At 41.6% G+C, this 14,596-nt stretch overlaps 1 protein-coding gene across 1 annotated transcript in view; it reads left to right on the top strand.

Annotated features, from left to right (window-relative positions):
• Positions 1–4,966: 4,966 nt before the first annotated feature.
• KCNIP4 (potassium voltage-gated channel interacting protein 4) overlaps positions 4,967–14,596 on the top strand; it is a 1,124,144-nt gene continuing 1,114,514 nt past the window's right edge. Inside the window, exon 1 of the mRNA XM_035005224.1 lies at positions 4,967–5,126. Coding sequence (XP_034861115.1) covers positions 5,066–5,126 — 61 coding nt within the window. The 5' untranslated portion in view covers positions 4,967–5,065. The remainder of the gene's footprint in view (positions 5,127–14,596) is intronic.

Consider the following 14,596-nt stretch of genomic DNA (forward strand, 5'->3'; position numbering starts at 1 on the left):
TACCATATAATATCTTACTGTATCTTTAATATCTTTATATTACTTTATAAAGTATTTATATATATTACTATATAATATCTTGACCTTACTTTATAAAGATATTATCTTTATAAAGATATACAATACAAATAACAAATAAAGATATACAAACAGTAACAATAACAGCAAAATTTCTCGTATCTAATATTTATTGAAGTGCTTACAATGTATGTTCTGTGTTAAAAATTTGACATCATCATACCACTTAATACTCAGAAGAATTACTGCATGGAGCTATTTTTATAATAAAATATATAATAAAAACCCTGGTGGGGGTGGGGGATGCAGTGAATTGAATTGGTTGTGACTATAGCACTAGCCTCAAGTTTGAAGAAACATGATTTAGAATGAAATTTAGTTTTTGGCTCTGTCCAACTTTTGATTAAAAAGGACTCTCTAGAAACACATTTCTTTAGTTACAATAAAGTCATTTTTGTACGGTTTCATTCAACTTGCTCCAATAGATACACTAGCTCCAAAGAAACACTAGCCTCCTCTCATGCCCACTGAGCGCTGATTGCCTCCAAGGAGCCCAAGTAAACTACAACAGTGTCTTACTGAGGAGAACATCTCACATTTTAATCTGCATACCTGGAACCACTTGAGGATGTTTTAAAATGAGGATACTGATTCAGGAGGTCTGGGGCAGGGCTGAATTTCTAAATTTCTGATGATGTCCCAGATGACACAGATGTTGCTGGATGGCAGACCACACACTTCTGGTGTAGGGTGATGATTTCTCAGAGTATGGTCTTCAGATGTGTGTTAGTCGGCTCAGGCTGCCATAACTAAATAACACAGATTGTGTGGCTTAAAAAAATGGAAATTTATATTCTCACAGTTCTGGAGACTGGCAAGTTCAAGATCAAGTTTCCAGCAGGATTTGATTTCTGATGAGGGCTCTCTCTTACTGACTTGTGAATGGTTGCTTTGTCCTCACATGGCCTTTCCTCTGAGTAATCTGTCTTCTTATAAGGCCACCAGTCCTATCTAAATTATGGACTTTAGTTGATAATAATACGACACTGGTCCATCAATTGTAACAAATGTACCACCTTTGACTAGATATTAAAGATAATATCTTTATAAAGTAAGGTCAAGATATTATACAGTAATACATATAAATACTTTATAAAGTAATATAAAGATATTAAAGATAAAGTAAGATATTATATAGTAATATATAAATATTTTATAAAGTAATATAAAGATATTAAAGATAAAGTAAGATATTAAAATAGGAGAAGCTGGGCAGGGAGAGGGAGTAGAAAAGGGGTATAGGGGACCTCTGTAAACCTAAAACTGCTGTAAACTACAGTCTATTAATTAAACAAAAATTAGATTTCAAGACTTCTTTCCCAAACTCAGTGAATCCATTGTGGAGGCTGGAGCACAGATGCTTCCAAACCAACCCTTTAGGTGATTCTTATGTATATAAAGTTTGAGAACCATCAGGTAGAAACTGAAAGCTCCAGTCTTACCATCCGATGGATGTGGCTTCACATCTCAGCAGCACCTCTTCATAGCTGGCTGATCTTGGGCTACTTACCTTTCTGAGTCTTATTTTAAAATCAGGGCAAAAATAGCTCCATGCAGTAATTCTTCCGAGTATTAAGTGGTATAATGATGTCGAATTTTTAACACAGAACATGCATCGTAAGCACTTCAATAAATATTAGATACAAGAAGTTTTGCTATTATTGTTATTGTTTGAGTCCTGGTACACAAGAAGGAATGGAGCTGAAAGAAGGGGCTTTCAAAAAAGATCAGGCAATGACCTAGGCAATAAAAGATTAGGACAATAATAAAAATAATCCTAGATGCTTCCACAACATTTCAAGTTTTATATATAGCTTTCACTTTCATTACCTGACTTGATCCTGACAATGACCTTGTGAAGCAGAAATTCCACTTTTAACAGATGAGGAACTGAAGCTTAGAAATGATCAGTGATTTTCTGAAGGACACAGAGCTGGGAAATGTCAGAGCCCAGAGCATTCAAATCCTAGTTTTTTGGTGGTGGTACAGTGTAGTAATTAAGTTTGAGGGCTCTTGAGTTGGACTGGTGGGTTCAAATCCCAGAGATCATGACTGCTGTTGGTGTTAAATTGGCAAACCAGCTCACCTCTCTGAGTCATAATTTCTTCACTAGTTAAATAGGAATAATCATAGTGCTTACTTTGTAGGCTTTTGCAAAGATTAAATGAAATGATGTTTATAAAATCTGAGCTTAAAGGCTAACAAATAATGAGTTTACTATTCTCTGCATTTTTTTAAATGTGTTTTTTTTGTTTTTGTTTTTTTTAATTTTTTTTTAAAGATTTTATTTGTTTGAGACAGAGAGAATGAGAGACAGAGAACATGAGAGGGAGGAGAGTCAGAGGGAGAAGCAGACTCCCTGCTGAGCAGGTAGCCCGATGCGGGACTTGATCCCGGGACTCCAGGATCATGACCTGAGCCGAAGGCAGTTGCTTAACCAACTGAGCCACCCAGGCACCCCAATTCTCAGCATTTTTTAAAACATTGTTCCTTGAGGGAACAGTATGTATCCATGTTACATGAAGAATAGCCTAAAGTTAGTTATAGAAAATGTGGGAGTGTTTGTGCATACGTCTTGGGGACTGGGCTGGGGTAGGGGCTAGGATTGTCATAGCTTCTAAGGAGGAGCAATGGGGTGGCAGGACATGGTATGGCTTAGGAATCCCTTCTCTATCACTGTGCGAGACATCCGCAGTGCCGGTAAGGAAATAATACGAGCCAGGCAGTCACCCTGGCCCTTTAGTCCCAAATATCAGAGAAGACAGTAAGAGTGGCAACAAAAAGATGGCTTTCCCTGTGATATCTGGCCATGATGGAGGATTTGTGTAAAGTGGTTCTGGAAATGAATTTCATGGTAGCCAAGTTCCCACAGGAATATTTTGGAAACAATATATTGTAAACTTATTGAGCGCAGTGCCCACTTTACCTGATTTTGTTGCCTTCTTTACAAATAATCCAGGGACAGACACTTTGTAGGATCAAAACAGACAGATGCTCAATTGACAAGACTTGAGAAGAGAGTTGGCCCCACAAAGTGTTCTGTGTATTTTGTAGATGGAAGGGTTGTATATTGCTTCCCACACTGTGAAGGAAGGTTTGGTAGACCTGTTGAAGAAAGTGCAGTGATGCCTTTTCTTCTTTGAGTCATCCTAACTAAATATAACAATGGTACTAACTCTCATGATGTTGATAATAATGATGGTAGCTCTTACTGAGTTTTTCTTATGTGCCAGGAGCCATTCTAAGCACTTTACATATGTTGCTTCATTTAATCAATTCCAACAGTTAACTGAAGTAGACATTATTTTTGACATTGTAGAGATGAGAAAGGGAGGTTATTAGCTCTTGGACACACAGCTAGTAACAGTTGGGACTGGGATTCTCACCCAGGCTTCTGGACTCTAATCAATACACAAAGGTCGCGTTAGATGTCATATGATGGAAAATGATGGAATGTAGAGCTGAGTAGGTGTTAGTGATCATCTAACAGTACAAGTTGTGAGAGTGTTTTCTGGAAAGAGTTGCCATAGAATTAGAGATTCTTGCGTGCCAGGCACAGCCCTAAGCCCTTTACATCTATCAGTTACCTTAACTCTTCACAACAAACCAGTAAAATAGGTACCATCATTATCCTATTGTTACAGCTGATGTAAATAATTTGCACCAAGTCACAAAATGAGTAGAACTAGGATTTGACCCCAAGCATTGGTGGTGTTAGCATCAATCCCCTTAACTATGAACCAAAAGAGAAGTGAGAGGCCTCACAAGATCCCGAGTGAGTCACTCCTGGGATTGGGGGAAGGGGTAGGGCAAGAAAATGTCAGCCGAGACCTTGGAGTAAAGGGCAGGATTTCAGCTGGAGACAGTGTGTGTATGTGGGGGGCGGGGTGTGTCTACAGGGAAAGTGGATGCTTTTGCAAACATTTAGAAATGGCTTCAACCCAAAGGAAATTTGAATTCGTTTTGCTCAGAGAACTGGTCGACTTGACCTTTCTTCTCAAAAGAGACTTCATGCACTTGACTCTTGGCAACACAGTAATGAGCATTTTATTTATTTATTTTCAAGTAGTAACCATGGCCACAAGTGGTTTATTGGTTTGTCCTTATCTTCCCAAACATTCCCAGCCTTGGTTTGCTTAAGAGGGCAGATGACCATGGGGGTGGTGAGGGATACCTCCGCTACTTCTGCCAGGGAGTCCTCCAATGAAACCTTCCTGTGGACGCTTGTCCGAAACGCCTCCCAATCTCCTGCATCCCCAACCCCCCCATCCAAGGTTGCGTTCTTCGTCTAGGCCTCGTCCCCGCACACCTTGGTGCAGAGCCAGCGTTGCTCAACACGTAGCCAAGTCGCATGACTGGTTCTAGCTTCAGCTGGGAAAGTTTCCTGTCTCGGAGTTCTAGAAGTTCCTGGCTCTGTGCCCGGTTCCGGAGAAGGGCATCTCCTTGCGCTTCCCCGCTGGTGTCCTTCGGACTCGGCCCAACTTTGTGCACCATCTCCAGTCTAGCGGTCCGAGTTGAGACCCTGCGGAATCCACCTGCGCTTTCCCGGCCGGGCGCCGCACAGCAGGAAGGGGTCCCCGAGGAGCCGCTCATAACCCGTCGTCCCCTCTGGCCGCTTTCAGGTCTGGCCGCTCGGTCGCAGGAGCCACCGAGCCAGCCCCCGGGCGGTGGTGACTTGGCAGCAGGTGGCGGGGGCGGCGCCGGAACGCGCGAGCGGAGGGGGCGCGGCGCCCGCTTCCAGGCCGCCCGCGCGCCCCCGCCGCCCAGTGCCGCGCAGCGCCCCCGGCGCCCCCCGCCGGCCTCCGCCGCACCTGCAGCCCGCTCTGCGCGCCCTGCCCGCCGCCGCCGCCGCCGCCGCCGCCTCGCGCTCCCAGCGCCGCGGACGCCCGGGGCCGAGCGGCGAGTGAGCTCCGGTGCCAGACCCGTCAGCACACGCCTCTGGGCCGCCGGCTCTCGAGTCTCGCTCCTGCTCCCTGCGTCCGCGAAGATGAATGTGAGGAGGGTGGAAAGCATCTCGGCTCAGCTGGAGGAGGCGAGCTCCACAGGCGGTAGGATGCATTAAGCATGCGAGCGGGCGCCCCTCTTCCCCTCCTTCCTTCGCGAGCTGAGACGGGGACCCTTTCCTCGGCTGGGGACGCTTGTTGCCTTTGCTGCATGAGAGACGGCCACCCAGGCGGGACTGGAAGGGGGTGGGAGCGGCAGGAATGGGGGCGCCAAGAAGGGGGGGTGCACGCAAGGTCCAGGTCGGGAAGAAGAGCTGTTTGAAGTGTGTGTGAAACTCGCTGGTGGCGGGGTCCCCTGCGATCCGATCCTGTGCCTACTTTTGCCTTCTCTGAAAATTTCCCATGTTGTTTATGCATCTGCCAGATGACTGCAGACCACACACTTCCTTCGCCTAACACCTGGGGATAAAAGAACTGAAATAGTATTGAACCTCTCCCTCCACTTTTTCATTATGCTCCCAAACATTTCTTCATTAAAACTCTATTTTGGTTCCCTGGTAACATACAGGCGGGAATGTCTCTCGGGTCAGATTGTTCAGCAGGAGCGTGCGTCTTGTTTTATTGCCAGCTTCAGTTTAGTGTGTTCAGAGAAAATGGTCTTCAGTGACACTTGGAAATAATTTATATACAGTACAACCTTGGAAAGGTACCTGGCCCTCTTGTACAAGGTGTTTGGCTTTCAGAGTATCCTGCATTCTGCGAAAGCAAGGGAAGGACATGTTCTGATGAGTTTAGTGGGATCCATAGTGAAACAGGGAATGAGACATCACGCCCCACCTCCTCCTCCCCCCTTCCCCCCCCCAGCACCTTCGGTTGAATAGGTTTGTTTTTAGGTGGCTCCCATGTGTAAGATCTTTAGAGGAGCCATAAACATAATGAAGGGGGTTGCAGGACACATGAGGCTAATCAAGAGCTGGACATTTCCCTGGTTATATGAGATGAGGGGTCGTAAATATGGCTCTAGCATAGTTTGGATTTATAGGATGATACACTTGGACTTGAGTTGCTGGGAAAGAGGTACTTCCATATTCTACCTGTTTATATCCAGGGAAATGGAGTCACTTTGGACAACTTGAGTCTAACACTAATTTGGACATTGAGATATGGACACTTTTCCTTTCTTGTCTTCCCTCTAGTAGTTAAGGTCATTGTAACTGGGAGGACACTAGTCTTATTTGACCGTGACATTTTAAAGAGAAAAGTCTTGGCCTTTTACAGGCTGGAAAAAAAAAAGAATATGACCATTACCTCTAAAGTCCCAATTTTGACCTGTACTGATGTTTAGTTCTGGTTTCACTTACGGCAATAGTTCACTCATTATGAACCAAGTATGTCTAGGATATATTTTATGAGGAATACTGAAAATCGTTAAGAAATTGGATTTTTTCCAGAATGGCATTTTAAGTGTAGAGGGCTAAGTAAATCGTTAAGTTTATAGGGTCTCTGTCTTTGCTGTATCTTTGGCTAAGAATAGGGTAGAGAGCTAGCTGTCCTTTTAGGAACTGCACTCATGCACGAGACAGTGGTGGGAACTTGAAGATAGATCAGTAAGAAAGTCTGGGGGAAGGGGTGGCTTTCATTGTTCCACTACTCACTGATAACAGCTTTTTGGCTGGGCCTAGTCTTTAATTGGCCAGATGGGGATTGAATCAGGCTGTCCAGCCTATTCACAGTGCCACAGGTGGCCATAATCTCTATTTGTTAGATAAAATGGAAACAAAGATGAAATCACATCTGGGGAATATGATACATTTAAAAGAACACTTTTAGTACCACTTTTAAAATCAGCATGTGTTCATTGTTCCTCTGGAGAATAGAAAGATGTCGATTTATATCTTGGTTAAGGTGAGACCAAAAGTGAAGAGTTTTCTGGCTTCAATTGATTTGACACCTGTTTCTTGAATTGTGTTTGCATGTTTTTAGAGTTAATTGTCATATGAGAAGAATAAAGAAAAAGGAGCTTAGAGCATCTTTTTGTTCTTGTTACTGTTTCAAGGTTAATGATATTTGAGAATGATCCCCTGAATACATAGTCTATATTATTTCCACCAAATATATGCTTAAGTACTTTGGTTATTTGTGCTCAGATATAGGGTGGTCTTCATTAATCTTGGGATAAGGAAGGATTGTCATTTTTAAAGGTTTGAACTCTACCTTCAGTTCTTGTTTTTAAAACAATAGCTCCTGATTTCATGTTTTCTTTCAAACAAGTGAGACATTTACATAACTTCCAATATGACCATGATGGTTTTCCCTTGAATATATATGCCTCTTGGATGGAGGTTTATAAAATGATTTAATCAGATTTTTTTTTTTTGAAACAAAATTTAACTGGAGGATTGGACTGAGAAGAATGAATGAAGATGAGAGGGAAATCAGGAATTAGAGAAAAGTATGTGTGTGTGTGCACTTGCGTGTACATTTTATGACCTGATTTTAGAGCCAGAATGCTATGAAAAGTGGTTTGCTGAGAGACGAAGGAGAAAACCACACGAAAGGAAAAATAGGAGGGAAATGTAGGAAAGATGGGAGCAGGGTTGAATTGGGTTACTGAAACTTTATAATATAGCTAAAAAAGTTTTCCCTGATCTCTTTCAGCGGGTAATGTATTTAGTATGCTAACTGATGAACATCACTTCTAAGTCACTGTAGTTGAAACAGTGTTAATGCTAGAGTACAGAAAACGGACACCTTGTAAATAAGTACAAATAGAAAAGGTTTCTTACAAATTGTGGTGCTCACTTTTAGCCTCCCTGTCAGAGCTTCCACATTAAATCAAAAGCCTGCCCAGAATATATTTTTCACGAAATCGTCTATTCCTATTATTTTGCTCCCTGGCTATGAAATCAAACATAATCCTGCTACCAGTGGAGAGACAGAGGGAGATGATAATTCAGCAGTATATTTGAAAGAGAATCAGAAATAAGGTCGGAGTTAAAAAAGAAAAAAAAAAAAAAACCCTGTAAGATTATTCATCAGTGTCCTCAATTTGTGCCATCTAACTTAGGGATGGCATATGTTATGTGATGTAGTTACAGCTAAAAGTGGGGAGGGAAATGCATGGATGTTTTAATCACTGTTAGAAGAGGTCATCCAGAGGACGTGACTACTGTCGGGACCAGGGCAATTGGAGGCTCCTCACCTGCTCCCTTGCCCTTGGAATGTATGTTCTGCCCACCATAGCAGGAACTGTTTTCAAGGACATAGCCTTGAGAGAGAAAAGTGTTGTTGAGGCTATCTGGGTGGTATACGTGACTGAGCCCTCGCATAAGGACTCTATATGAACTTGTAAGTTTCTGGTGGGAGGGGAGTGGAAATCTACTTGACTTCAGCTCCCAGGACAAGCCTCCCATATAAGTTCCCTTGCTTATTGCATCTGCCACTTACCAGTCTGGAGTGGTCTGCCCCTTTCTTTGGTCTCCTTGTCCTCTCTGTATGGGGGTCAGTTTCATATTTCACCCGGGGAAGGTCTGGAGTTTGCAAACCAGCAATACTGGAGTGAAAAATCTCTGCGATTTTGTATTGTTGATAGACATATGATGGCTCCGGCTGAAGTTTTGTGTTATTAAGGATAAGCCAAACCCAAATTAGTGATTCCATATGGGTAATAGTGAAAAGATTGTGTATTCTGAGTAACCCAGGAAAAGCTTTTTATCACATGGGCATTCTTCTGTTTTCTTCATATTGTTAAATGTAAGAAGGTACTAAGAAAATGATATGACCAAGTGTTAAAATTCAACAACCCCTCCCCTCCTTTTGCTGCACTTTTTTTTTCTGGCCAATGCTTATGCAGAGTTTCATAAAATAAAGCTGTGGACGGTTTGGAAATTAATAAGCCATGTAATATAAAATGTATGTGCAAGATTTCTGCAGAATCATAGACCAAATAGTGGTTGAATCTTTTGAAGATAAAGTATATGGTCCTTATTTTTTATTTTTTTTGTCCTTTTGTTTTCCTTGTCCTCATGGGTTTTCTAGAACATGTGGATAATATTGCTTTTCAAGATTTCATAGCAGAGTGTGCTTGTTTACTTAATAGCCTCCCTTCTTATTTCAAGCAGATTAAAGTGTGTGTATGTGAGAGAGAACGGGGTGGGGAGGGAAGAAGGATGGGAGGATGCGTGTATATTTTCTTTCATGGGCCCTTGCCATTCTTAAAAGTGGTTTAAGTTTCTATAAGTACACCTGTCATTATAAACTTATTCATCCTTGGGCATTGAATCACCTCTTTATTTTTTAAGACTGTTCATTTGGTTAAAGGTCCTAATGGTCTTTTCTTAATTTACATCATCCCAAGCTCACTGTGATGCTTCGTGTTGTTTATTAACACTCCCTAGAAAATTATGAACTCATGGGAGCAGAGCCATTGTGTTCTGCCCACCCTGTATCCCCAGCATCTCACACAAACCCTCACATGGTACATTTGCTCAACAACAGATAATTTGTTGAATGAAGTCTCCCTCGGATTCTGTGACTGCGTTATTTTACTTTTAATTCTCTCAGATCTCTTTTTTCTGATCCTTATTTCTTTCTTTGTCCTTTTTGTACAACTTTTCACACACTTCTGTCTTAATTGTCTTCTCCATCTACATTCTCTCTTGAATCAGACTGTGGTCTTGGTGCATCTTTGATCCAGAAGTCTCCTTACTCTATAGCTCTGGCCTGAACCCTTTCCAGTCCATTTCCACGTGCTGCTGAGCAGACATCTCAGCAATTTTTACTAGCACTTTGAAGTCAGTATGTTAGAAAAGACCTGTCCTCTCTTCAAAGAACTATTTATTTTCCAAATTTTGCTAATGGTAGCATTGTTTTTTGAGAACTACAGTTAAAAAAACCCCACAGAAGTGTTTACTCATTGTGATACTTCCCACCTTAATCATTGCCTCTCCTTCCCTGTGGAATCAGTCCCCAAGCCTTATTGATTCTATCCTGGCTTTATGTTTTCATCGTACACCCAAGGTCATGTTCTTGTCATTTCCCATACCACGATGGTTGCCTCCTGTCTGTACCAAGTGCCTCCCCACTCAAAACCAATCAAATTCACTAAAAACTGATTTGAGTCTGATCGTTCACCTGTGCAAAATCTTTTAATGCCTTCCCATTACTTATAGAACTAAAAATGCTGTTCCCTTAGCTTGATAGTCAGGCCTCCCACAGTGTGTTGACAGTCTTCCATCCCAACATTATCTTCCATGACTTATAGGTCTGCACTTTGACCTGCTAAATCGGACACATCTCAAGGTGTACCTACTGCTTAGAATGAACTTTCTGCCCCCACATTGTCCACTGAACATTGTTAATGGTTTCACATTGAATGCCTCCTTCAAGACTCTTTGCAAATGCAGTGTCTTTCTTGTGCAGTCTTACTGATTTCTCCCTGCCTCTTCCCCAAAGAATTCTGCTTTGAATTTTCTTAGGTCATTTTTCTTTTATTTTGCCTATCTCTGAATGACAAGACAGAATAAGCTATGCATGTTTGTCTCGTTTGCAGCTGTTAAATGGTAACTCCTTGATGGTGAGGCTCATACACGAATTACCCATTTTCATACCCCTAGTAAGTATTGGCACAATGATTCACAAAAGAAAACCTGCTGAAGGCATAGTTCATTGAATTTAAACTGTGTTGCCCAGTGGTAGATCCATTAAAGACCCCAAATTATAATTCACATTCAACTGCTTGTTAAGCCATCTACTGGAAGTGACATTCCTTTTTGGTTCCCTGTGTTTTCCATTCAGTGGGCCAGGTCTATATGGATAGTAATACAACATCAAAATAGTGCGTCTCCGCTGTACGTGCTCTTGCATCCATAATGCATTGCCACGAGAGTTTATATTGTTTCCGAAGAAGGGTTTAGTAAGTACCCGGTGTTTTCTATGTATTTAGAGCAATAGTCAGGGTTGTCTTTGGATGCTGTTGCTATGACTCTCCTTCATCCTTAATACCTTCCAGACCCAACACCTCTGGGATCCGTAGTCTGAGGGACCCCCAGTGAGTGACTATGACCTCTTTTGATTCCCCTACAGATAAGAGTGGAAAGATTAGTTAAATATTCCCTCTGAATCAGGATTGTGATTGTCTATAGTCTGAATTTCATGTTACAGAGAGTGGCCCAGAGCCCGAATGGCTATACCACCATCTACCATCATTATTAGCCTCTTCGTCATTATCCTTATCAGATGGTAAATCTTTTCTATAATTATAGCAGTGACTGTGGAAAGGAATGGAAAAAAGAAGCCGGAAACATCACTCATTGTGTACATATCCATTTCTTTCATATCAGAATTCACAGAGAACATCAGGCTGCATTGGGAGGGAGGTGGGAGGGGGCTGGATCTTGTGACAGCTTGTGCTAAGAAGATGGGGTTCAGCTCTTTTCCTCTCACCTCTGTGGCTGTATCCCTCTCACTGCTCAGTGAGTGTGTCATAGGCCGCTCTAGATGTGTACATGCGCACATGGATTAGGAACTCCGAAAAAGGAGAGGCTTGCAGTGTTGAAACACAAAAGTTCTCCACACACTCGGACAATCTAAGGAATAATTCAAACCGAGATACAAATATAGAATTTGCCCTATTGAGCACTTGGCCTCGATGCCCATATTATGGGCTGATTTTTTTCCTTCTGAACAAACACAGCCAGTGTGGTTGAATGGCTCTCCCATTGGAAATGCCCTTTCGGATATATTTAAATACCCTTTGGATATATAATTGACCTTTTAGAAACTTCTCTCCCCTACGTATTCCACCCTGATTACTTATTTAGGTAAAAACAAGCCATCAACCCATTTTATGACAACAGTCTAACTTTTTGGTTAGCTGGAGTTAGGATTGGCTTAGGGAACGGTCCCTTCATGTAACTTAGGCAGAATCTGCTCATGAGCAGTGAATAAAAAGTCTTTAGGGAATTAGAACTGGCATTTTTTTTTTTTTATCAGTCTTTAAAAAGGTTTTGGAGGAAAAACAGACTTTCATCTCTAGACGTCAACACTCCTTAATATTTTGAAGACTCTTTTGAGTGAAGCAGCTTATTTACGAAATGACAGTATCTGCAACCCAAATGGGAATCAGAATCAGCTTTGATACAGTAACTACCACAGTCTATATGATGATGCACTCTCTCTCATTTCTTCGTTGTAATATGGCCTGCGCATTGTGTTACAGATGCTGAGGTGTCCCCAGGGCTGTCCCCCAGTATGATGATTATTAATTTTTAATAAGAGGACACATGACTTCCAAATGCCTTTGTGAGTTTCATAATAAAATTGGGTGGAAAGAGCACATGTAACTATTAAACAGATCTACATCTCAGGATGGCTGTTCTGCTAGCAGCTTTATTTTGGGTTGTATCTTTTTGTAATTTAATGAATTTCCATTAGACTAGCATGAGAAACTACTTACAAAAAAAATGGTCTTGGGGCGCCTGGGTGGCTCAGTCTTTAAGCATCTGCCTTCGGCTCGGGTCATGGTCCCGGGGTCCTGGGATTGAGCCCCGCATCGGGCTCCCTGCTCTGTGGGGAGCCTGCTTCTCCCTCTCCTGCTCCCCCTGCTTGTGTTCCCTCTCTCACTGTGTCTCTGTCAAATAAATGAATAAAATCTTAAAAAAAAAAGAAATGGTCTTGCCCAAACCGTGTATCCATGCTTTGTATATGGTACGTGCTGCAGAGAAATGTTGCAGGAATTGAAGTATCTTCTATGATGGTCAAACGTAAAGGTGGAAATAAACTCTTGTACTCTAGCCCATCTCGACCCTGCGGGAGGGGATTCTCCAATCTTCTTCTTGTTTCTGCAGGGGATTTGAAACAAAAATGAAACAATAATACAGAATGAACAGGCATTTCAGAAATGACCCTGCAAATCCAGTCCTGAGGGCAAGTTTAATTTGGAGAGGGGTTTAATTGAGAGAAATTTTAATTTAGCTTAGAAAGGTAAGAACATGTGAAATAGCCAGTGAGTAGAAGGTCACTGTTCCTCTTTCTCTATTCGTAAAATGGTGGTAATCATAGCCACTCCTAGATTATAGGAATGGATTCTGTAATGATGACATGAGTTTAATTCAGCAAATATTTGCAAAGAAACTCCTTGGTGCTGGGATCAGTGATACGTGGAGTTGGCCTTCAGAAAGGTTACTGTTTATTCGAGAGAGATTTACTGAGTATGTACCAGGTGTGTGTAGCTGAGTAGGGGAGAAAGGTTACTAAACATGTGTATTTTAAAATATTCATCGCTGTAACAGAGGCAAGGATGAAATGAGATGGATGCTGAAAAATGAGATTATGTCTATTTGGCATAGGTGACATGCCCTTCCACGTGAATGCAGTGAAAGCAAACGGTGCTATTGAACTTGACCTTTCTTTCTCTGGGGTCTTACAGAATAGAGCTATTAAAAGAACTGTGCTCACGATCCTGTATTTGTTCTCTTGCCCAGTTTCTTCCTGTCTTCTATCTTTCCATCTGTAATATGGGTTTATCTGTTGGCCACTTAAAGACCTGATGTTATCTAAGCCCTTTTAAAGATTTTTAAGAGCTATTATGCTGGGAGTCTGAAAAAGTGCACTTTTTAAAATCATAAAACAAATATGATTTTGAAGCTTGGAGAGTACAGAATGAGTAATAACTTCTGTTTAAAGATAATCATAAAGTAATTGAACATTCCCTGCTCGCTTACTGCCAGTTTAAATAATGGTCTGGTCAAGGCGGAGGCATTTTAAATTAGTGTAGAATTTTAAAAATTAAGTAGACTATCACTCTAATTTTTAAATTTAATTTTGTCCAGTCAACCATTGACCATAAGAATATTATACCTGAGTTAGTATTGTGAGCATTTGTGAAAATCTGATTCTGCCAAACCTTTCTCTCGCATTTTCCCCAAGAATTCTTAAATCACGCTTTCCGTGCTATTTCCCCAAACTCCCTTTCATTGGAAGCCAAGTCTCTTCCTACTGAGATGCACAGTATTATCACAATCTGTTCTCTATTCCCTCTCCTTTCAAGGTCCGGTTTCATCCATGTTTCCTGCTGAAGCTGTGATCAGAGGGTTGGTGCAGGCTCTGAAAGACAGGTGCATTATATTAATTTGAAGGTGGTGGGGAGGGAAACCTTGGGGGGACAAGTATAAAACAATGAGCGTTCAGAAGCAGGCATTGAGAAACATGGAAAAAGAAAGCCGAAGACCATGGGATACAGCCGTACTCAGGGAAGGGAGTGAGGGACTTATCCTGCTGTGTGTTTATAGAATAAACTCGATTTTGTTGGAGGCATTGTAAGGTAGTTTTTAAAAAGGCAGAACATCTAAACTGCAAGGCTAGGAACTAATAAACACCAGCACTTCTGATGTGATTTAAGTACCGGATTTGCAGCTGAACCCTATAAGCCTTCCTAGTCAAAGTGGGGGATGTAGATTTCAAATGAAAATTAGTCATTAAAATAACTTTCAAAATTGTTCAGCTCGCAGGATACATACTGACAGTGCAAAATCTACAAACACTGAACTGGGAAGATTGAACCATAGACATAATTT

Source organism: Mirounga leonina, unplaced genomic scaffold, assembly GCF_011800145.1.
Source record: "Mirounga leonina isolate KUSES-001 unplaced genomic scaffold, KU_Mleo_1.0 Mir_129, whole genome shotgun sequence".
In the NCBI taxonomy this organism is placed as follows: Eukaryota; Metazoa; Chordata; class Mammalia; order Carnivora; family Phocidae; genus Mirounga; species Mirounga leonina.